The 24,378-nt window shown below is 41.3% G+C and overlaps 1 protein-coding gene across 1 annotated transcript in view; it reads left to right on the top strand.

Moving 5' to 3' along the window:
* The window catches only part of zgc:85777 (uncharacterized protein LOC405871 homolog), a 65,454-nt gene that overhangs the window by 12,524 nt on the left and 28,552 nt on the right, over positions 1–24,378 (top strand). The window contains exon 2 of the mRNA XM_061882599.1: positions 10,705–10,825. Within this exon, the coding sequence (XP_061738583.1) occupies positions 10,705–10,825 (121 nt within the window). The remainder of the gene's footprint in view (positions 1–10,704; positions 10,826–24,378) is intronic.

Genomic DNA, 24,378 nt, shown 5'->3' on the forward strand with positions numbered 1-24,378 from the left:
CTGTTCCCCTAGCATTCAAAAAAGCGGTTATTCATCCTCTTCTTAAAAGACCTAACCTCGATCCTGACCTCATGGTAAACTACCGACCGGTGTCTCACCTTCCCTTTATTTCAAAAATCCTCGAAAAAATTGTTGCGGAGCAGTTAAATGAACACTTAGCGTCTAACAATCCGGTTTCAGGGCAAATCACTCCACGGAGACAGCCCTCGCAAAAATGACTAATGATCTATTGCTAACGATGGATTCTAATGCGTCATCTATGTTGCTGCTCCTCGATCTTAGCGCTGCTTTCGATACTGTCGATCATAATATTTTATTAGAACGTATCAAAACACGAATTGGTATGTCAGACTTAGCCCTGTCTTGGTTTAACTCTTATCTTACTGATAGGATGCAGTGTGTCTCCCATAACAATGTGACCTCGGACTACGTTAAGGTAACGTGTGGAGTTCCCCAGGGTTCGGTCCTTGGCCCTGCACTCTTCAGCATCTACATGCTGCCGCTAGGTGACATCATACGCAAATACGGTGTTAGCCTTCGGCTTTTGACTCGCTCGACCGCTCATAAAAGCAATAGGACTCTGAATGAAGCTTGTAGTTACATATTATATAAATATGTAAATATTATATAGATATGTACACACAGTGTTGTAATTATATTCCAACACCGCTTTCTTCTTGGTCATCGCCGCCGCTGCCACCGTTTTCTTTGCGTTGAGTAGCAAAAGGTTAGCGGACATCCATTGTTTAATTTCATTAAGCCACGCCTCCAGCTGACTACAATCCGGCGTGTTGGTCAGCTCTAGGCTCATGTAGACTTGGCTGTCATCAGCATAACAGTGAAAGCCAACACTGTATTTGCGTATGATGTCTTCATTCATTTACTACAGGCAAAAAAAAAACAACAAACAAGGATAAACAAGGGTTTATTGTTATCTTGAAGACATAGTTTTGGAAGGTTGAAGTGAAGTGAGCACAACACTTTCCATCGAGAAGGTCAGTGTTGTGTTTAGTATCTGGCGGACACTTTGTGCCAGATCTGATAATGCAGTGTTGCCGACCCTGGCGTGCTGCATGACTGTCTGCTGATGTGAGACCCTGGAACACAAATAGTCCACAGTAACCCTTGTGGAACCGTGCAGCATCCCTCCCCGATGCGTGTTTGCCCTTCCAGCTCGCACTCTCCTCCCCTCCCTTTCCCTTCCGCAGGATCTGAACTTTGAACACGGATGACTTAACCTCGGAATAACGGCTGCCGCTCTTTGCCTACTGTTTCCTCCCACGGGTTTGAATGCAGCTTTGATTGTAGTTTCGGCCTTTTCAAGGTCTCCCGTTCCCTCGCAATAACAAGCTTGATTTTATAGCTTACTGAGAAAACGATAAAGTAGTGAGTATAGTCCTCAATCCTTAGTATTACAGACACCTCATTTACCTAGTGTTCTTACGGGGTGATTCCTTTATGCCAGAGGTGTGGACTCTAGTTACATGACTTGGACTCGAGTCATGAATTGGATGACTTTGGACTTTACTTGACAAAATGTAAAGAGACTCGCAACTCGAGTTAGACTTCAACATCAATGACTTGTGACTTCACTTAGACTTGAGCCTTTTGACTTGACAAGACCCTGCAATGCAGCGCGGTGGAGGAAAGGTTAGTGCATCTGCCTCACATTACGAAGGTTCTGAGTAGTCCTGGGTTCAATCCCGGGCACGGGATCTTTCTGTGTGGAGTTTGCATGTGAAGTGAATTATATTTATATAGCGCTTTTCTCTAGTGACTCAAAGCGCTTTACATAGTGAAACCCAATATCTAAGTTACATTTAAACCAGTGTGCGTGGCACTGGGAGCAGGTGGGTAAAGTGTCTTGCCCAAGGACACAACGGCAGTGACTAGGATGGTGGAAGCAGGAATCGAACCTGCAACCCTCAAGTTGCTGGCACGGCCGCTCTACCAACCGAGCTATGCCGCCCCGTGAGTGCGTAGGTTCCTTCCGGGTACTCCGGCTTCCTCCCACCTCCAAAGACATGCACCTGGGGATAGGCCCCTCCCACCTCCAAAGACATGCACCTGGGGATAGGCCCCTCCCACCTCCAAAGACATGCACCTGGGGATAGGCCCCTCCCACCTCCAAAGACATGCACCTGGGGATAGGCCCCTCCCACCTCCAAAGACATGCACCTAGGGATAGGCCCCTCCCACCTCCAAAGACATGCACCTGGGGATAGGCTCCTCCCACCTCCAGACATGCACCTGGGGATAGGCCCCTCCCACCTCCAAAGACATGCACCTTGGGATAGGTTGATTGGCAACACTAAATTGGCCCTAGTGTGTGAATGTTGTCCGTCTATCTCTGTTGGCCCTGTGATGAGGTGACAACTTGTCCAGGGTGTGCCCTGACTTCCGCCCGATTGTAGCTGAGATAGGCACCAGCTCCCCCCGCGACCCCACAGGGAATAAGCGGTAGGAAATGGATGGATGGAAGACTCTGCGATGAGGTAGCGACTTATCCAAGGTGTACCCCGCCTTCCGCCCGATTGTAGCTGAGATAAGCACCAGCGACCCCAAAGGGAATTAGCGGTAGAAAATCTATGAAGAGATTTTTTTCAAATTCAACGTTTTGGTGCACCTATTTGCTATATATTTATTTACCAGCCACACGTGGAAGGCCAGTCCCTGGAAATAACGCCGACATTAAACCGGTCCCTGGTGCAAAAAAGGTTGGGGACCCCTGGTTAAAAGGACTTGAAAGGACTCAAACTGCATTTATTGATTGATTGAAACTAGGGATGCACCGAAATGAAAATTTGTGGCCGAAGCCGAATACCGAATAATGAATGCAGTTTTTCACAATTGTTTTAATATTGCATAAATAGCCTAGAATAAATATTTAGACATGTTTTTCAAATAAAGTAATTTTTTATTGAATATTGAAATGTTTTTAATATTCCAGTAGCCTTTGCTTTTCAAAAAAAGCACAAAGTTTTTCATTTATATTAGGCCTTCAAACAAAACATGCATTGCAAAAAAAAATAAAGTGCATTAAAGTGGATAAACCAACAACAAAATAATTATTGTCCTTTTGGCAAAAGTCTGCTTAGCCACAGTAGATATGCTAATAATGTAAACAGAAGGCTCAAGTAAATCTCAATAAGTGTGTGCTTGTAACCTCATACACTTATACAGGTAGCCTACACAACAGGCTAATAATGTAAACAGAGGCCCCACTAAATCTCAATAAGTGTGTGCTTGTAACCTCATACACTTATACAGGTACACAACATATCCCAACGTCACCGCGTCACTGCACGTTGGTTGATTGCGTCACCGCGTCAAAAAATTGCGTCACACGCCACTATTCGGCCTTGTTCTTAACTCATTCCACCGAAGGCCGAATGTGGCTTTTTTTGCCATATTCGGCCGAATATATTCGGTTACCGATTAATCGGTGCATCCCTAATTGAAACTTTTATTAGTAGATTGCACAGTTTAGTACATATTCCGTACAATTGACCACTAACTGGAAAGACTTGAATAAGTTTTTCAACTTGTTTAAGTCGGGGTCCACGTTAATCAATTCAGGACTTGGGACTTGTGACTTTCACGTCTTGATTTTGGACTTGACTGGATACTTGAAGGCAAAGACTTGAGACTTACAAAACAATGACTTGGTCCCACCTCTGCCTTATACACCGTACTAATAACTGAGAGTTCTTTAGCAGAGAAACCCATCAGTCAGGGAAAATGTGACAGAATTCAAAGATTGATTGACTTAAATCCCGAAATGGAATGATTCATACATTCATTTTGATCACCACCGCCAATGAGACTGTCATGTTGTAGTTTGGAGTGTTCAGATTACGATATACCTATATTGGATCCTTGAAAATTGTTTCCGAGTCCATGGTTCTCGCCCGGAAAAGGGTGGAGTGCCATCTCCGGGTTGGAGAGGAGACTCTGCCCCAAGTGGAGAAGTTCAAGTACCTCGGAGTCTTGCTCACGAGTGAGGGAAGAGTGGATGGTGAGATCGACAGGCGTCTTCAGTTACGCGGATGCTGTATCGATCGGTTGCGGTGCAGAAGGAGCTAAGCTCTCAATTTACCGGCCGATGTACGTTCCCATCCTCACCTATGGTCATGAGCTTTGGGCTATGACCGAAATGACAAGATCACGTGTACAAGCGTCCAAAATGAGTTTGGGGCTTTCCCTTAGAGATAGGGTGAGAAGTTCTGCCATCCGGGAGGAGCTAAAAGTAAAGCCGCGGCTCCTCCACATGGAGAGGAGCCAGATGAGGTAGTTCGGGCATCTGGTCAGGATGCAGGTATTTAGAGCACGTCCAACTGACACGGGGAAGACCCAGGACACGTTGGGAAGACTGTGTCTCTCGGCTGGCTTGGGAACGCCTCGGGAGGAGCTGGACGAAGTGGCTAGGGAGAGGAAAGTCTGGGCTTCTCTGCTTAGGCTGCTGCCCCCGCCACCCGACCTCGGATACGCGGAAGATGGATGGATGGTACAATATCATCTTTAGTCAATGCACATACTTTTAGTACTTTGTATTGTGAAATGTCAGAAAAGCCTTGATCAAGTGAAATGTCTCAGAGAACAATGGTGGGTAATAAAAACACTGACCTTATGACAGATTTATACATTTTAGGAAGACATTTATCAGGGAAAACATTCTCAGAATTGAAAGATTAATAGACTGTAATTCCTACATGGAACATCAGTGCATTCCTTTTTAATTACTACAGCCAATGGAGATTGTAATGTTTTTAGTCGGTGTGTTTTGATACAACTTTCTGCTCAATGTATTTGATGAAGAGGTGACCCACGGCAACATTAGCTGCTACACCTGGAAAGTTCGTTTTTTTTTACATGACAACAAATATCATGTATTGTAACGTCCAGAAGAAGTCACACAAAGTACGGCGCTCTTTTTATCTTTTATTGCCTATTTTATGCTTGCAACAGGCCTAATTCCAACAAGTATTTCCTCCCTGCACACATAGCTTGCTTGCTTTCTGAAACTCTTATTTTGCCGTCAGGCAGGATGAAGCGGCGCTTTTATTGTGAAGACAGGAACTGTGCGGTCGGTCTTTAGAGTTTAGACAGCAGGTACGGCGCGAGAGTCCGTTGAAATAAAAAGTGTTTCTCGCCTTCCTGTCGGCCGTTTTTTCTTAATAATGATCTGGGAGCAGCCAGCGTCATCTCACAAGATACTCGGGTGCCGCGAATGTCAATCAAGTGACCAAAGTGACGTTTTTAGGTGTATTTTTCAATCAACTGGCACACCACACTCTCCACCATCGACCGGTAGCTCGCGATCCATGTAATGGCCACCCCTGATCTAAACTATTTACTGTAAATAATCTCCAACAGTTGGTCTTTATATACAAACCCCATTTCCATATGAGTTAGGGAAATTGTGTTAGATGTAAATATAAACGGAATACAATGATTTGCAAATCCTTTTCAACCCATATTCAGTTGAATATGCTACAAAGACAAGATATTTGATGTTCAAACTCAAACTTTTATTTTGTTTTTTTTTGCAAATAATAATTAACTTAGAATTTCGTGGCTGCAACACATGCCAAAGTAATTGGGAAAGGGCATGTTCACCACTGTGTTACATCACCTTTTCTTTTAACAACACTCAATAAACGTTTGGGAACTGTGGAAACTAATTGTTGAAGCTTTGAAAGTGGAATTCTTTCCCATTCTTGTTTTATTTAGAGCTTCAGTCGTTCAACAGTCCGGGGTTTCCGCTGTCGTATTTTACACCTCATAATGCATCACACATTTTCCATGTGAGACAGGTCTGGACTGCAGGCGGGCCAAGAAAGTACCCGCACTCTTTTTTGTTTTACCAAGCCACGCTGTTGTAACACGTGCTGAATGTGGCCTGGCATTGTCTAGCTGAAATAAGCAGGGCTGTCCATGAAAAAGACGGCGCTTGGTGTCCAGCATATGTTGGTCCAAAACCTGTATGTACCTTTCAGCATTAATGGTGCCTTCACAGATGTGTAAGTTACCCATGCCTTGGGCACTAATGCACCCCCATACCATCACAGATGCTGGCTTTTCAACTTCGCGTCGATAACAGTCTGGATGGTTCAGTTCCCCTTTGGTCCAGATGACACGATGTCGAATATTTCCAAAAACAATTTGAAATGTTGACTCGTCAGACCACAGAATACTTTTCCATTTTGGATCAGTCCATCTTAGATGATCTCGGGCCCAGAGAAGCTGGCGGCGTTTCTGGATGTTGTTGATAAATGGTTTTCGCTTTGCATAGTAGAGATTTAACTTGCGCTTACAAATTTAGCGACACTGTATTTAGTGAGAGTAGTTTTCTGAAGTGTTCCTGAGCCCATGTGGTGATATCCTTTAGAGATTGATGTCAGTTTTTGATACAGTGCCGTCTGAGGGATGGAAGGTCACGGTCATTCAATGTTGGTTTCCGGCCATGCCGCTTACGTGGAGTGATTTCTCCAGATTTTCTGAACCTTTTGATGATATTATGGAGCGTAGATGTTGAAATCCCTAAATTTCTTGCAATTGCACTTTGAGAAACGTTGTTCTTAAACTGTTTGACTATTTGCTCACGCAGTTGTGGACAAAGGGGTGTACCTCGCCCCATCCTTTCTTGTGAAAGACTGAGCAATTTTGGGGAAGCTGTTTTTATACCCAATCATGGCACCCACCTGTTCCCAATTAGCCTGCACACCTGTGGAATGTTCCAAATAAGTGTTTGATGAGCATTCCTCCACTTTATCAGTATTTATTGCCACCTTTCCCAACTTCTTTGTCACGTGTTTCTGGCATCAAATTCTAAAGTTAATGATTATTTGCATAAAAAAAAATGTTTATGAGTTTGAACATCAAAAATGTTGTCTTTGTAGCATATTCAACTGAATATGGGTTGAAAATTATTTGCAAATCATTTTATTTCGTTTATATTTACATCTAACACAATTTCCCAACTCATATGGAAACGGGGTTTGTACTGCAACATGGCAGAGGCAATAGGGTGACTAACCGTCAGTCTTTCTCCAGTCTACAGAGTACATGTCAATGAACTCCCAAGAAAAACAGTTGACACCACAGGAAACTCCCTTTTTAGTCAGTTTGAAATATGACCACCATTTCAATACTGTTCAAAATTGAATTAAAAACCCCCTGAACTAGCATTTAATGTGGACTTCCTCCGTCAACACCAGGTCGAGCGGAACAGTCTATACTCTAGAGCAGGGGTCACCAACCTTTTTGAAACCAAGAGCTACTTCTTGGGTACTGATTAATGCGAAGGGCTACCAGTTTGATACACACTTAAATAAATTGCCAGAAATAGCCAATTTGCTCAGTTTACCTTTAATAAATAAATCTATGTATATTTTTTTTAAAAAAGGGTATTTCTGTCTGTCATTCCGTCGTACATTTTTTTTTTTTACTTTTACGAAGAGAATAAAAGATGAAAAAAACACTTAATTGAACGGTTTAAAAGAGGAGAAAACATGAAAAAAATGAGAAAATTTGATTTTGAAACATTGTTTATCTTCAATTTCGACTCTTTAAAATTCAAAATTCAACCAAAAAAAAAGAGAAAAATTAGTTAATTCGAATCTTTTTGAAAAAATTTAAAAAATAAGTTATGGAACATCATTAGTCATTTTTTCCTGATTAAGTTTAATTTTAGAATATTGATGACATATTTTAAAATCCAGTCTGCACTTTGTTAGAATATATAACAAATTGGACTAAGTTACAATTTTAACAAAGACGAATCATTATTTCTTCTAGATTTTCCGGAACAAAAATTTTAAAAGAAATTCAAAAGAGTTTGAAATAAGATTTAAATTTGATTCTACAGATTTTCTAGATTTGCCAGAATATTTTTTTTTATTTTAATCATAAGTTTGAAGAAATATTTCACAAATATTCTTCGTCGAAAAAACAGAAGCTAAAATGAAGAATTGAATTAAAATGTATTTATTGTTCTTTACGATAAAGAAAATAAATTTTACTTGAACATTGATTTAAATTGTCAGGAAAGAAGAGGAAGGAATTTAAAAGGTAAAAAGGTATATGTGTTTAAAAATCCTAAAATCATTTTTAAGGTTGTATTTTTTCTTTAAAAATGTCTTTCTGAAAGTTATAAGAAGCAAAGTAAAAATATAAATGAATTTATTTAAACAAGTGAAGGCCAAATCTTTCAAATATTTTCTTGGATTTTCAAATTCTATTTGAGTTTTGTCTCTCTTAGAATTAAAAATGTCCAGCAAAGCGACACCAGCTTGCTAGTAAATAAATACAATTTAAGAAATAGAGGCAGCTCACTGGTAAGTGCTGCTATTCAAGCTATTTTTAGAACAGGCCAGCGGGCAACTCATCTGGTCCTTACGGGCTACCTGGTGCCCCCTGGTCTAGGTCCTGAGTGCTCACAGAAATAGTCCTCTAAGAGCGTCTCAATTGTTTGGTCATTTCGAAGCACTTTACCAGCTGTGAACGACTTCCCGATCCCTAAAATGAGTCACGGCGCCAAAGTTCACCTGTTTCAACGGTTGTTAAAGCCTGTTGTCGGCCTGCTCTCCACTCCTGACAATCAGACTTTGGTGCATGACTCAGAACCGAAGCCGAAATGAGTCATGGCGTCACTTTGCCGCTCTCATAGTTGAAGAGTATGTAAAATTCAGTAGAAAGTTGTTTATAATCCATTTTCCATCCTACTTAGCGAGTCAGTGGTGTGACACGATTGGTGTTCCACCGAACATGATGCTGTTAGCTTTGACCTTACGCCTTTTGACCTGTGGAGAAAAATAGTCAAGAAAATACAGTCAATCCGCCCACCTGCTAAAAAGGTGGAGGAAGTGATCATTTAAACTCTTTAAAGGGGAACATTATCACAATTTCAAAAGGGTTCAAAACAATAAAAATCAGTTCCCAGTGGCTTGTAATATTTTTTGAAATTTTTTAAAAAATTTTACCGGTCTCGGAATATCCCTAAATAAAGCTTTAAAGTGCCTTATTTTCGCTCTCTGCGAAGACACTGGCCATTTCCCTGTGACGTCATACAGTGCTGCCAATGTAAACAAACAATGGGAATACCACAGCAAGATATAGTTACATTAGCTCGGATTCAGACTCGGATTTCAGCGATTTAAGCGATTCAACAGATTACGCATGTATTGAAACAGATGGTTGGAGTATGAAAGTATTGAAGAAGAAACTGAAGCTATTGAGCGAATAGCTATTGACGTTATTCATAGCCATAGCATGGCCGAATAGCTGTGTTAGCATCGCCGGTAAAATGTGCGGACCAAACGATCAGGACTTTCGCATCTTTTGACACGGGAGCAACTTAAATCCGTCGATTGGTAAGTGTTTGTTTCGCATTAAATGTGGGTGGAAGGAAACGTAATATAGTTGCAAATGCATCTACAGGTTATCCATACATATCTGTACCATGTCTGCTTTAGCACCGCCGGTAAATAGCATGTTAGCATCGATTAGCGTAGCATGTTAGCATCGATTAGCTGGCAGTCAACATCAACAAAACTCACCTTTGTGATTTTGTTGATTTTATCGTTGCAAATGCATCTGCAGGTTATCCGTACATCTCTGTGCCATGTCTGTCATCGCCGGTAAAATGTGGAGACACTCCTGCACATTCAATGGGGGTCTGGCGGCAGACACTTTGGCATCTTCGGGCCAGTGGTGCAACTTGAATCCCTCCCTGTTAGTGTTGTTACACACCGACGAGGCATGTCTCCAAGGTTCCAAAAAATAGTCGAAAAAACGGAGAATAACAGAGCTGAGACCCAATGTTTACAATGTGTCGAAAATGAAAATGGCGGGTGTGTTACCTCGGTGACGTCACATTCTGACGTCATCGCCTCCAGAGCGATAAACAGAAAGGCGTTTAATTCGCCAAAATTCACCCATTTAGAGTTTGGAAATCGGTTAAAAAAATATATGGTCTTTTTTCTGCACCATCAAGGTATATATTGACACTGCTGATAATGTTCCCCTTTAAAATCGGTAATTGCATGTGTGCCCCCTTTTTGTTTTTTTTTAATACTCGCACAACGTATTTCTCGTCGCAAATGTGGGTAAAATGCTCCCACTGTGCAGCCCTGCTAAATCCCACCAAACATCTTTAGGATGACCTAGAATTGGCGGATGTTGAGTCAAACGGAAATAAATTCTCACGGACACACACCTGAATCTCATCTTCCCATTTCTCTTTGACTATACCCCCCTCTGAGGGTCTTACCTACACCATCCGTCTTGTTTTTTTTCCCCAGCACATGTGATTTACACTTTAATGTCCATGGTTGGGATCGGCTCCAAACCATTCATCTGCTTCTAGCATATTGTATGTCACCCCCTCGAAAACGTGTACAGCCATGTTGGCTGTCACCACTATCATTAGAGATTCACCTTTTTCCCAGGCTGCTCTCTATTCATTGATTTGTAATACCTTTTGTAGTCGTCTGCTAGGCGTGGATTACATAGACTTAAGTGCAGATGTGCGCCACACAGCAGGAAACTGCCATCGCATGTCATTAGTTTCCTCTATTGTAGATTCAGTTTGGGGACGTGTAAAGATTGCAGCGGGACCGTTTCTTGTTAAGCTTATGTACACACATACACATGAATATATAACGCATGTTGTGTATTTACACAAATCCATGTCTCCTACAGATCATCGAGCAGGAGATTAACCCGTTTGTCGATCAGTGGGAAGCAGAGGGGAAGTTTCCGGCTCATAAAGTATTCAAGATCCTGGGAAACGCTGGTTTTCTTGGCGTTAACAAACCAGTCGGTAAGATGTGCATTGTTGTGTTTTCCTGTGAGGACTGAAACTAAACATAGGCCTGGGTTGTTGTCAGAGGATTTTCGATCATAAAATAAGGCGTTACAACAAATTGATTAACGTGGACCCCGACTTAAATAAGTTGAAAAACTTATTGGGGTGTTACCATTTAGTGGTCAATTGTACGGAATATGTACTGTACTGTGCAATCTACTGATACAAGTATCAATTAATCAATCAATCAAAAAAACATCTGAGAGTCCAAATTAAAGGCGAGTTATGATGAATTTCGTCTTTTATGTCATCTTTTTTTTTTTATTATTATTATTATTTTTTATTTTGGTTGTGTCCAACCACTCAGGCAAAACATATATTTGATGTCGATTCCCATATCGGCTGTACATATTTACTTTACAAAAGAGAAGTGTGGGATACTTTTCCCGTGGCGCAGTGGCAGAGTGGCTGTGCGCAACCCGAGGGGTCCCTGGTTCAAATCCCACCTAGTACCAACTTCGTCACGTCCATTGTGTCCTGAGCAAGACACTTCGCCCTTGCTCCTGATGGGTGCTGGTTGGCGCCTTGCATGGCAGCTCCCTCCATCAGTGTGTGAATGTGTGTGTGAATGGGTAAATGTGGAAGTAGTGTCAAAGCGCTTTGAGTACCTTGAAGGTAGAAAAGTGCTATACAAGTACAACCCATTTATTTATTTATTTATATACTTGTTGCCTTATTTGTATTTGACTTTATTAAATGGATTTATATTCTTATTTGGTGCAGCCGGAAGAGAAAAAATGGAAGAAAGAGGGGGAAATTGCAGGGACAAGAGGGGGATAAGACAAAGTGACAACAACAACAATAGAGCAACATCAACAAATAGGATTTGTACAAATATGATAGTAAAAGTGATAGCAAAGAAGCAGTTAGCGAAGTAAATTTTAATAACAAAGAAATGACCATTATTACACTACAAATGGGGCAATACACATAATAGAAATATCACTGATAATGAATAACAATAATTGACCTCTATTATCAACAATACAATAGTTTCAAATGCAGCAGTACATATATGTACTGATAACTTGAAATGCAAAAGAAAGCAGATAAATTGTGGGGAAGAAAGAAGCGGACTGTATTAACCTTGTAGATTGTTATAGTAATAATAGATTTTATTTGTAGAAAGCACTTTACATTGAGTAAACAACCTCAAAGTGTCAGTGTATTAAAAAAAAAAGAAAAAAGAAAAACTAGAACAGCTTTATAGCTAGAACTAATATGCATATATCTAAAAAAAAAAAAAGGACTCTCACAGTCTGTGGTGCCCTCAAGTGGTCAGGGAGTGTGTTCCACAGACATCAATAGGTTAAGCTTGGTCAGTGTGCCATATAGCAATATAGTGTATGTTTGATGAAACCTGATTATATGCATGAGTGTATGTATGTATGTGTATATGTATGTTTGTACAGTGAATTTATATGTACAGTATGTGTATGTTTTTCTTTTCTGATTTGTAAAGGTTGATACAATATTGTGTTAAATGATGCCAACACATCAAACCAAAAGTTTCATGCATTTAGAGCTCACAAAAGGTCACATAAGGTGTTACTTTTATCTGATTGTAATAACTCTGACATGTGTAGACATACGGTAGATGCTGCCAAAAGTAGCTTACCGTATTTCCTTGAATAGCTGCAGGGGCGCTAATTAATTTAAAACCTCTTCTCACTCCTGCGTCTATTCAAGACATGTGGTAATAGTAAGCAGGCGCTAATAACTCTAAAACCTCTTCTCAGCCCTGCGCTTACCAATGGCATGCAGTAAAAAATTGATTGTGATGTGTGGCTACCATCACAAAGAGCACATTTAATAAAAAATAAACCGTTATTATGGTTATTATTTTCAGCACTGAAGGCTTGGAACAACCTTTTAATTGTCGCATGCATTTCGCTGCTTCTATCGTCACACGGCCGAGTTTGGAAGGCATACTGGGTGATACAAGTTACACTGAAGGTTGTGATATAAACAAGTTTAACGCTCTCACTAATATGTGCCACACTGTGAACCCACACCAAACAAGAATGACAAACACATTTCTGGAGAACATCGTCTCTGTAACACATTATAAACGCGACATAAGAATGACCCAGAATGCAATGCATCCATGACTCTTACTGCTTATATTATACACCCCCAACCCCGCCCACCTCAACCGACGCACGGAGGGGGTTGGGGGGTGTATAATATAAGCAGTAAGAGTCATGGATGCATTGCATTCTGGGTAATTCTTATGTTGCGTTTATCAATCAATCAATCAATGTTTACTTATATAGCCCTAAATCACTAGTGTCTCAAAGGGCTGCACAAATCACTACGACATCCTCGGTAGGCCCACATAAGGGCAAGGAAAACTCACACCCAGTGGGACGTCGGTGACAATGATGACTATGAGAACCTTGGAGAGGAGGAAAGCAATGGATGTCGAGCGGGTCTAACATGATACTGTGAAAGTTCAATCCATAATGGATCCACACAGTCGCGAGAGTCCAGTCCAAAGCGGATCCGACACAGCAGCGAGAGTCCCGTTCACAGCGGAGCCAGCAGGAAAACATCCCAAGCGGAGGCGGATCAGCAGCGCAGAGATGTCCCCAGCCGATACACAGGCAAGCAGTACATGGCCACCGGATCGGACCGGACCCCCTCCACAAGGGAGAGTGGGACATAGGAGAGAAAAAAGAAAAGAAACGGCAGATCAACTGGTCTAAAAAGGAGGTCTATTTAAAGGCTACAGTATACAAATGAGTTTTAAGGTGAGACTTAAATATTTATAATGTGTTACAGAGCCGATGTTCTCCAGAAATGTGTTTGGCATTCTTGTTTGGTGTGGGTTCACAGTGTGGCACATATTAGTAAGAGTGTTAAACTTGTTTATATCAATAATCTTCAGTGTAACCGGTGTGGCTGATGAACAAGACCCCTGGTTTACACAATAGTACAAGACAAAAATTCGTTTTGCTGTGTAAATTAAATATACATTTCAAAAGAGTTTTGCGGCTCCCATTGTCGTTGTGAAATGGGTTAAAATGGCTCTTTGAGAGGTGAAAGTTGCATTTTGAAAATGGCGACAGGGGAAGTGTCACTTGTGACGTCCCGAATTTGACCCGGTGGTAATAGTAAGCATGCGCTAATAATCTAAGGAAGCAAGGTTGTACCGGCAGTAGTTCAAGGTAGGCGCATATTACATGCCAGGCGGCAATTCAAGGAAATACGGTATTTGGTCTGCAGCTCTGAATCATTGTGCGTGTGTGCAGGTGTAACTTATGTCCTGACAAGCTGAATCTATACAACGTTGATGACATTCATTTACGATAGTGCCTGGGAAAAAAATTGAGGCGACGACCTTAATCATATATATTTAAACCGTGTACATTTTCAAATGATGGTGGAGCGGTTCCATAAGGAATATCTGACCTGATGCCTGCATTTATATTTCTGAGCCATTTCCACTGGAGCCTCCTTGTGTAAAATCCAGCCTATTAATGCCTGGAGTCCGTTGTTAAGACATGTTAGTAAACAAAATAAATGTGCCGGCAGATGAAATATGTTTGGCCTTTAGCCAGGAAGTGAGGTTGTGTTAGTCCGACACATTTCAGTGGTTTTGAATCACACAAGTAGTTGTAAGTAATTAAGTGGATTACTCATCTGCAGCCCTTTCCCATTGACGTGTGTGGTGTGGACCATTTGTCATCTCCATGATTTATGTGCTGCATATCTAGGAATTGTAAAAAAAAAAAAACATCAGCCACATAAACACATGGAATCTGTTTAATGCAAGGAGGACATGACATGATTGTACAAAAGCCAAAAGCAGTGAAGTTGTCACGTTGTGGAAATGGTAAATAAAAAGAGAATGATTTGCAAATAATTTCAACTTATATTCAATTGAATGGATTGCAAAGACAAGATATTTCATGTTGGACAATTTAGATAGACGCAAGCCGGGACTGGCTGAGCCTACTCCCCAACCGCCCCACCCCCCTTTGAGGGAGCAGGAAAGGAAGTCGGCCACGACCACCTGTGTCCCCGGTCTTCTCTTCCTTTTTTCACAATTTCTTCCACTTTTTCATTGACTTCATCTTCTTCTTCTTCTTAAAAATGATAAATGGGTTGTACTTGTATTGCGCTTTTCTACCTTCAAGGTACTCAAAGCGCTTTGACACTACTTCCACATTCACACACTGATGGAGGGAGCTGCCATGCCAGGCGCTATCCAGCACCCATCAGGAGCAAGGGTGAAGTGTCTTGCTCAATGACACAACGGACGTGACGAGGTCGGTACTAGGTGGGGATTGAACCAGGGACCGTCGGCTTGCTGACACGGCCACTCTACCAACTGCGCCACGCCATCTTCTATTTGTTCTTATTCTTCTTGTTTTTGTACTTCTTCTTGTTCTTCTATTTGTTCTTCTTCTTGTTCTTGTTCTTCTTGTCTTATCATTCTTGTTCTTCTTGTTCTTCTTCTTCTTCTTCTTCTTCTTCTATTTATTCTTCTTGTTTTTGTACTTCTTCTTGTTCTTCTATTTGTTCTTGTTCTTCTTCTTCTTCTTGTCCTTATCCTTCTTGGCCGTCTTCTTCTTCTTGTTCTTCTTCTTCTATTTGTTCTTCTTCTTTTTCTTCTTGTTCTTCTTGTTGTTGTTGTTCTTCTTCTTCTTCTTCTTTTTGTCCTTCTTTTTGTCCTTCTTCTTTTTCTTGTCCCTCTTCTTTTTCTTTTTCTTCTTCCTGTTCCCCTTCTTCATTTCTTCTTTTTGTTCTTCATTTTCTCTTGTTCTTGTTTTTTTCATCTTCTTCTGGTTCTTCTTCTTTTTCTTCTTCTTCTTGTTCCTCTTCTTCTTCTTCTTTTCTTTCTTCTTTTTCATCTTCTTCTGGTTCTTCGTTTTGTTGTTCTTCTTCTTGTTTTTCTCTTTCTTCTTCTTTTTCATCTTCTTGTTTATTCATGTTGTTCTTGTTCTTGTTGTTCTTCTGCTTTTCTTGTTCTTGTTGTTGTAGTTCTGCTTCTTCTTCTTCTCTTTTCTTCTTTTTCATCTTCTTCTTCTTTGTTCTTCTTGTTGTTCTTCTTCCCCTTGTTGTTCTTGTTTTGCTTCTTCTTGTTCTTGTTCTGCTTCTTGTTGTTGTTGTTCTTGTTCTGCTTCATCTTCTTCTTCTTCTTCTTCTTCTTCTTGTCCGTCTTCTTCTTCTTGTTCCTTTTCTTCTTATTCTTCTCTGTGTTCTTCTTCTTCTTCTTCTTCTTCCATTTCGTTTTCTTGAACAACTTTAACAACTTCTTCAACTTCTGTGGGGGGCCATCTGCCGTCCGCCAACACCTGCAGGTGCCGCAACTGTTGGCGGGACTCCTCGAGCCGCTGGCGGCTGCATGGAACCCACAGGGTGTCGTCCTCCCCCGCTTCCAGTGGTCCAGCCAGGTTGGGCGCCAACTGTGGAGCTCTTCTTCCCTCCGGGTTCCATGGACCACCATGAAGTGACATGAGGGCAAGCAGTTTTGTGACTTTGTTTTTATTTTCCAATATTCTCAGTCTCTGGTCGGGTAGCTTTACAGCTCCTTTCTCTTCCACTGCTCGCTCTTCTGGTCGCTTTTCAGCTTCCCGCGTCGTCGTCTGTGTCACGCTTTCTGTTGCTTTGGCTCTCCAGCTCCTTCCGCCCCTCTCCTCTCGACTGCTGCCTTTTTACACAGTGAGAGTTGATTGCATAACTGCGCCCAGATGGGCCATCTATGCACCTGCTGCTCGTCTCGGAGCCGGCCCCGGCGCGCCCTGCCTCGCTGCAGGTTCGCCGGCCACGCCTCCTCACAGACCTCCACTGCCAGACGTAAGCCGGGACTCCAACTGGCTGAGTATACTCCCCAACCACCCCACTCCCCTTTGAGGGAGCGGGAAAGGAAGTCGGCCACGGCCACCTGTGTCCCCGGTCTTCTCCTTCTTTTTCACCATTTCTTCCCACTTTTTCTTTGACATTTTCCTTGACTTGATCTTGTTCTTTATCTTCTTCATCTTCTTGTTCTTGTTCTTCTTCTTCTTGTCCCTTTTCTTCTTGTTGTTCTTCTTCTTGTTATTCTTGTTCTTCTTCTTTTTGCTCTTCTTCTTCTTGTCCCTCTTCTTCTTCTTTTTCTTCTTCTTCTGCTTGTCCTGCTTCTTTTTGTCCTTACAATTCTTCTTGTCCCTCTTATCCTTCTTCTTCTTATTGTTTTTGTTCTTCTTCTTCTTCTTCCATTTCGTCTTCTTCTTCAACAACTTTTCAACTTCTTCAACAACTTATTCAACTTCCCTCTCCTCTGGACTGCTGCCCTTTGAGAGGTGATTGCATAACTGCGCCCAGGTTGGGCATCTACGCACCTGACGCTCGTCTCGGAGCCGGCCCTGGCGCCCCCCGCCTCGCTGCAGGTCTGGCGGCCACGCCTCCTCACACATGGCACCCACCTGTTCCCACTTTGCCTGTTCACCTGTGGGATGTTCCAAATAAGTCTTTGATGAGCATTCCTCAACTTTCTCAGTCTTTTTTGCCACTTGTGCCAGCTTTTTAAAAACATGTTGCAGGTATCAAATTCCAAATCAGCTAATATTTGCAAAAAATAACAAAGTCTACCAGTTTGAACATGAAATATCTTGTCTTTGCAGTCTATTCAATTGAACATAAGTTGAAAAGGATTTGCAAATCATTGTATTCTGTTTTTATTTACCATTTACACATGGTGACAACATTTGTAAGTCAGTGATTGCAAGCCGTGGACCGCAAATGCACGCTGCAGCTGCGTTTTCTGCGAGACGTGCTTTGAAGTGTTCCCACTTTTGTCTCAGCAACTTCCTGCGGCAGCTGTCGGCTAACAGTTCATCCAGATGTGTTTCTCATGGAGGAAGAACAGGAGATATTTCCCCTGTTTGACAGCCAAGATCATTTTAATTGCATGAAATGGAAAGAAAGGTCACCAGGCATCCACACAACTCTCATCCTGCAACTAAAATACACATTTTTTTTCATAAGATTCCAGCTCATTAAACATAATTGGTTGCTTGTTTTTATGAAGGCTCTTGTAGAGGAAATTATTAACATTTGAGGTCTTGGAAGAGTTTATCAGCAATCAATCAATCAATGTTTATTTATATAGCCCTCAATCACAAGTGTCTCAAAGGGCTGCACAAGCCACAACGACATCCTTGGTTCAGATCCCACATCAGGGCAAGGAAAAACTCAGCCCAGTGGGATGACAATTAGAAACCTTGGAGAGGACCGCAGATGTGTGTGACCATCTAACATAATAGTGAGAGTCCAGTCCATAGTGGATCTAACATAATAGTGTGAGAGTCCAGTCCATAGTGGATCTAACATAATAGTGTGGTCTAAAATAGTGTGAGAGTCCAGTCCATCTGACATAATAATGTGAAAGTCCAGTCCATAGTGGCTCCAACATAATAGGCGGCGGCGGCGGCGATGACCAAGAAGAACGCGGAGTTGGATTATAAATACAACACTTTATGTACATATTTATATACATATTTATATAATATGTATAATCAGTTTGAACATCAAATATGTTGTCTTTGTAGCATATTCAACTGAATATGGGTTGAAAAGGATTTACAAATCATTGTATTCTGTTTATATTTACATCTAACACAATTTCCCAACTCATATGGAAACGGGGTTTGTAGTTTCCTTTCACACTTCCATGCAACTGCATTTAAATGCATTGCTTCACTTTATGACATTACCAGCAACGCTCCTAAATCTACAGATGTGATCAAAATTATTCAACCCCCACACAATTTTGGTGTTTTAGCAAGTTGGACATTTATTCCGTATTTTGTTTATAGTCATATCAAATAAAGATGTGTCAAATAGACAAATGCAACTTAAATTGTAACACTGTATTTTACAAAATACCAAAAAAGGAAATTTTTCTTAAAGGGGAACATTATCACAATTTCAAAAGGGTTAAAAACAATAAAAATAAGTTCCAGTGGCTTGTTGTATTTTTTAAATTTATTTTCAAAATTTTACCGGTCCCAGAATTTCCCTAAATAAAGCTTTAAAGTGCCTTATTTTCACTATCTTCGAAACCACTATCCATTTCTCTGTGACGTCATACAGTGCTGCCAATGTAAACAAACAATGGGAATACCACAGCAAGATATTAGCTTGCTGTGGTATTAGCTCGGATTTCAGCGGCTTAAGCGATTCAACAGATTACGCATGTATTGAAACAGATGGTTGGAGTATGAAAGGATTGAAGAAGAAACTGAAGCTATTGAGCGAATAGCTACTGATGCTATTCATAGCCATAGCATGGCCGAATAGCTGCGTTAGCATCGCCGGTAAAATGTGCGGACTAAACGATCAGGACTTTCGCATTTTGTGATAATGGAGCAACTTAAATCCGTCTATTGGTAAGTGTTTTTTTCGCATTAAATGTGGGTGGAAGGAAACATACTATAGTTGCAAATGCATCTGCAGGTTATCCATACATCTCTGTGCCATGTCTGTCATCGCCGGTAAATAGCATGTTAGCATCGATTAGCGTAGCATTTTAGCATCGATTAGCTGGCAGTCACGCCGCAACCAAATATGTCTGATTAGCACATAAGTCAACAACAAAACTCACCTTTGTGATTTTGTTGACTTTATCGTTGCAAATGCATCTGCAGGTTATCCATACATCTCTGTGCCATGTCTGTCATCGCCGGTAAATTGTGAAGACACTCTGGCACATTCAATGGGGGTCTGGCGGCAGACACTTTCGCATCTTCGGTGCAACTTGAATCCCTCCCTGTTAGTGTTGTTACACCCTCCGACAACACACCGACGAGGCATGATGTCTCCAAGGTTCCAAAAAAACAGAAAATAACAGAGCTGAGACCCGGTGTTTGTAATGTGTTGAAAATGAAAATGGCGGGTGTGTTACCTCGGCGACGTCACATTCTGACGTCATCGCCACCAGAGCAATAAACAGAAAGGCGTTTAATTCGCCAAAATTCACCCATTTAGAGTTTGGAAATCAGTAAAAAAAATGTATGGTCTTTTTTCTGCACCATCAAGGTATATATTGACGCTTACATAGGTCTGCTGATAATGTTCCCCTTTAATATCTCATTGACAAAATGATTCAACCCCCTAGTTCCATGCATCTTTAGTACTTAGTAGAACAGCCTTTGGCAGTACTGACATCCTTCAAAGGTGATACATAAGCGGACACAAGCTTCTTGCAAGCATCTACGGGTATTTTAGCCCATTCCTCTTGGGCAAAGGCCTCCAGTTCATTCATATTCTTGGGCTTGCGTGCTGCAACTGCCTTCTTCAAGTCCCACCTCAGCTTTTCTAAAGGATTTAGTTCTGGCGACTGTGAAGGCCACTCTTGAGTCTTCCAGCCCTTCTTCTGCAACCACTCTGATGTTGATTTGGACGTATGCTTGGGATCCTTGTCCTGTTGGAAGGTCCAACGTCTCCCAAGCCTCAGCTTCGTCACTGACTTCATGACATTTGCAGCTAATATATCCTGCTAGGAAATAGAATTCATAATGCCTTGAACGCACTGGAGATTCCCGGCACCTGAGGCAAAGAAACAGCCCCAGAGCATGATTGACCCCCCACCATGCTTAACAGTAGGCGAGGTGTTCTTCTCTTTCTAAGCTTCATTTTTTCTCCTCCAGACATAACGTTGATTCATAGGCCCAAAGAGTTCCAGTTTTGTCTCATCACTCCATAGAACAGTTTCCCAAAACCTTTGGGGTTTTTCCAGATGATTTTTGGCATACTCGAGTCTATTTTTCTTGTGCCTGGTAGTCAGAAGTGGGGTGCGCCTGGGAGTTCTGGCATGGAGGCCTTCATCTCGTAGTGCGCGCCTTATTGTCTGGAACGAAACCTGCGTTCCCCGCTCTGCAATGTCCTGTTGTAGTTCCTCAGCTGTTACCCGGGGGGTTTTCACCACTGTACGCACACAGCATCCTCTTTCTACCACGCCCAGGTAGTGTTTCCACTGTGCCTTTAGCTTTAAACTTGCGAATTATGCTCCCAACTGTGTCTCTTGGAATGTGTAATGTCTTTGCTATTTTCTTATATCCATATCCTTTCTTATGAAGAGAAATTACTTCCTCTCTTGACTTCTTTGACCACTCCCTGGACTTCACCATGTTGCAAATACACCATTGAACATCTACAAGAAGCTGAGCGTCACAGTCTAATTGTTGCTCGTTACGGTTCTAATCACATCTACATGTGTTTTTAACACCTGATTGAAAATACCTTATTCAAATTCTGTTCTTAAGAGTTATGATCTTCAAGGGGTTGAATAATTTTGTCAATGAGATATTAAGAGAAATGACACTGTTTGGTATGTTACAAAAATAATGTAATTCAAGTTGCATTTGTCTATTTAATGCATCTTTATTTGATATGACTATAAACAAAATAGGGAATAAATCTCTACTTGCTAAAACACCAAAATTGTGTGGGGCTTGAATAATTTTGATCACGACGGTATGGAAGAAGATTTTACTGGGAACATGTAGGTCAGGGAAGAGGGCAGTTCGGGGAATTAAAAATGCGCTGAGTACTCACAGTGAGCATTAGTTGACAGGATTAGGGAGCGGAAAACTCCGGGGAGGACTGAGCAAAGACTGTTCAATCACCAGGTAGCTAAGTCCTTGCAGTGATGCACATCAAGTATGTGTTAGAGTTCTATTTGTCCATCTTATCTATGTGTTTGCTGTCTGCACACAGGAAGTCACTCTAGGGGGAGAGTGCAATGTAAACATGCTGACAAGCCAAGTCATATGGATCAATATTTACAAATATTAACATGTATAGTTATTCTTTTTTATAGATGATTTCCTTACGCAACATGAATTGTTCCGAAACAATTGAGGCAAAATTCAGCGCACTGCTAAGCTGCAACCAGCAGAGACACTGTTGATTCGGTACCAAATATTCGTGGTAAAGTTGTTCGATAATATCGGACTGCCGATAAATGCTTCAAAATGTAATGTTGGAAATTATTGGTATCGGCTTCCAAAAGTAAAATTTACAACCTTTAAAAATGCCGCTGTACGTAGTGGTACACGGACGTAGGGAGAAGTACAGAGCGCCAATAAACCTTTAACGTGTTGGCCCAATCACATAATTTCTACGGCTTTTCACACACACAAGTGAATGCAAAGCATACTTGGTCAACAACCATTCAGGTCACACTGAGGGTGGCCATATAAACACCTTTAACACTGTTACAAATGTGTGCACCCACACCAAACAAAAATGACAAACATATTTTGGCAGAACATCCACACCGTAACACAACAGAGCAAATACCCGGAGCTAATTATTACCGTATTTCCTTGAATTGCCGCAGGGCATATAGTATGCGCCTGCCTTGAATTACTGCCGGGTCAAACTCGCTTCGCAAAATAATTAGCGCATGCTTAGTATTACCGCCTGGTCAAACTCGTGACGTCACGAGTGACACTTCCCCTCTCATCATTTTCAAAATGTAGGAGGCTGATTTCAATACCAGTCATTTGAAATCACATAAAAGGGAAGAAGATTAAGAGCTATTCAGTAGGATTTAAGGTCCAAGGTTACATCACACTCAAATTTTTACTGAATACCTTTGGTAAATGCCGGAGTGAGAAGAGGTTTTAAAATAATTTGCGCATGCTTACTTTTACCGCATGCCTTTGATAAGCGCAGGAGTGAGAAGAGGTTTTAAATTAATTAGCGCCCTGGCGGCAATTCAAGGAAATACGGTATTTGCAAAAAAAATACAGTTCAGATAGATAGATAGATAGATAGTACTTTATTGATTCCTTCTGGAGAGTTCCTTCGGGAAAATAAAAATTCCAGCAGCAGTGTACAGAGTTGAGATCAATTTAAAAAAAGTAAATAATGGGGATTTAAATGGAAAAAAAAATTTTGAGAAATATTACAATAAGAATAGAAAATAAAAAGCAACAATGGGAATAAAATTATAACTGTAAAATGAGAATATAACAAGACAAAGTAGGCAGTAGCGACCATGTTATGAAAACGTATTGCACTGTTATTGTTTTGCATCCCCTGTCATCCTAGTACCCCCCCCGCCCCAGAGAGGAGTTGTACAGTCTAATGGCGTGTGGGACAAAGGAGTTTTTGAGTCTATTAGTCCTGCACTTGGGATGAAGCAGTCTAGCACTGAACAGGCTCCTCTGGCTACTGATAACACTATGCAGAGTGTGACTGGCATCATCCAGGATGCTCACTAGTTTATGAAGCGTTTTAGTTTTCATGAGTTTGAACATCAAATATCTTGTCTTTGTAGTGCATTCAATTGAATTTGGATTGAAAAGGATTTGCAAATCATTGTATTCTGTTGATATTTACATTTAACACAATTTCCTAACTCCTATGGAAACGGGGTTTGTAATAAACATGCATGTTATAATTAGTTTTGTTTTCAGATGTTGAAAACAAGGTCTGTGCTCGCCGAGTGCTCCCCTTCCTTCCCTCCTGTTACTTTAAGAAACTGTGTTGACGTGACCTCATTTTCACCCTCTCTGGTTTGGAAGCAAATAGAACGTCTAGCCTGAGCAGACACGTCCCAGTTGCTCCACTTTTCTCTCCAAATTGTCGCCCGGCTTTGTGCATTGATCAGTTTGGGAGCAGGGATTGGTAAAAAAAAAGGGAAAGTAATGATTAATATATGTGAGCAAAGAGTTTGCACAGTTTTGCATCATGTGTTGAGAAAGTGCAGTGTTTATGTGTATTGGCAATAACAAAGTGTTCCTATGTGTGTAGCCGTGTTCAAGGGAAGCCCGTAGTACCTGTCAAAACACGGAAACAGGAAGTTTTCCTAAGACATCCCTGTCCAGGGACTAGACAGTGATGACCCCTGGCTCCACGCCTGGTTTCCTCCACTCTGACAGGGAGGAACTCGTTGTCGTTCACACCGTGGCGACGGCGAGCTCGCTGACAGCCTGCGCCTTTTTCCCCCAGCGCGTGGAGAAAAATAAGATAGCGTGCTTGCTGCTTTAGTAATACTCTTGACGAATACATTTCACATCCAGTTTTTCCCCCTGACTAACACTTTGACGTAGCAGATCTGATATCATTGTGATCGTGATGCACACAATTGATCAGTCATATTTTCTTTCTGGACAAAAGTTATGGGACACCGGGATATTACACTAAATACCGTATTTCCTTGAATTTCCACCGGGGCGCTTATTAATTTAAAACCTCTTCTCACTGCGGCGTTTACCAAAGGCATGCGGTAAATTTAGCCCTGCGCTTATAAATATGAGTGTGATGTAAGGATACCATCATGAAAAGCACATTTATTAAAAAAAAGTTATGGTCTTACCTTTACTTATAAATGGAGTCCATGCGCAGCTCCTTCTGATCAAAAGCATCGATAACTTGTTTACAGAAGTCTTCCTTATCTTTCTTCAGTTTTAAAAGTCTCTCTGTCTCGATGGAGATCTTCCTTTATTACCTCTTGCTTCGATTGAAAGTCCATTTTAGAAAACTGTTTTATTTCATATATGTAATCC

This window comes from Nerophis ophidion, linkage group LG21 (genome assembly GCF_033978795.1).
Source record: "Nerophis ophidion isolate RoL-2023_Sa linkage group LG21, RoL_Noph_v1.0, whole genome shotgun sequence".
Lineage (NCBI taxonomy): Eukaryota > Metazoa > Chordata > Actinopteri > Syngnathiformes > Syngnathidae > Nerophis > Nerophis ophidion.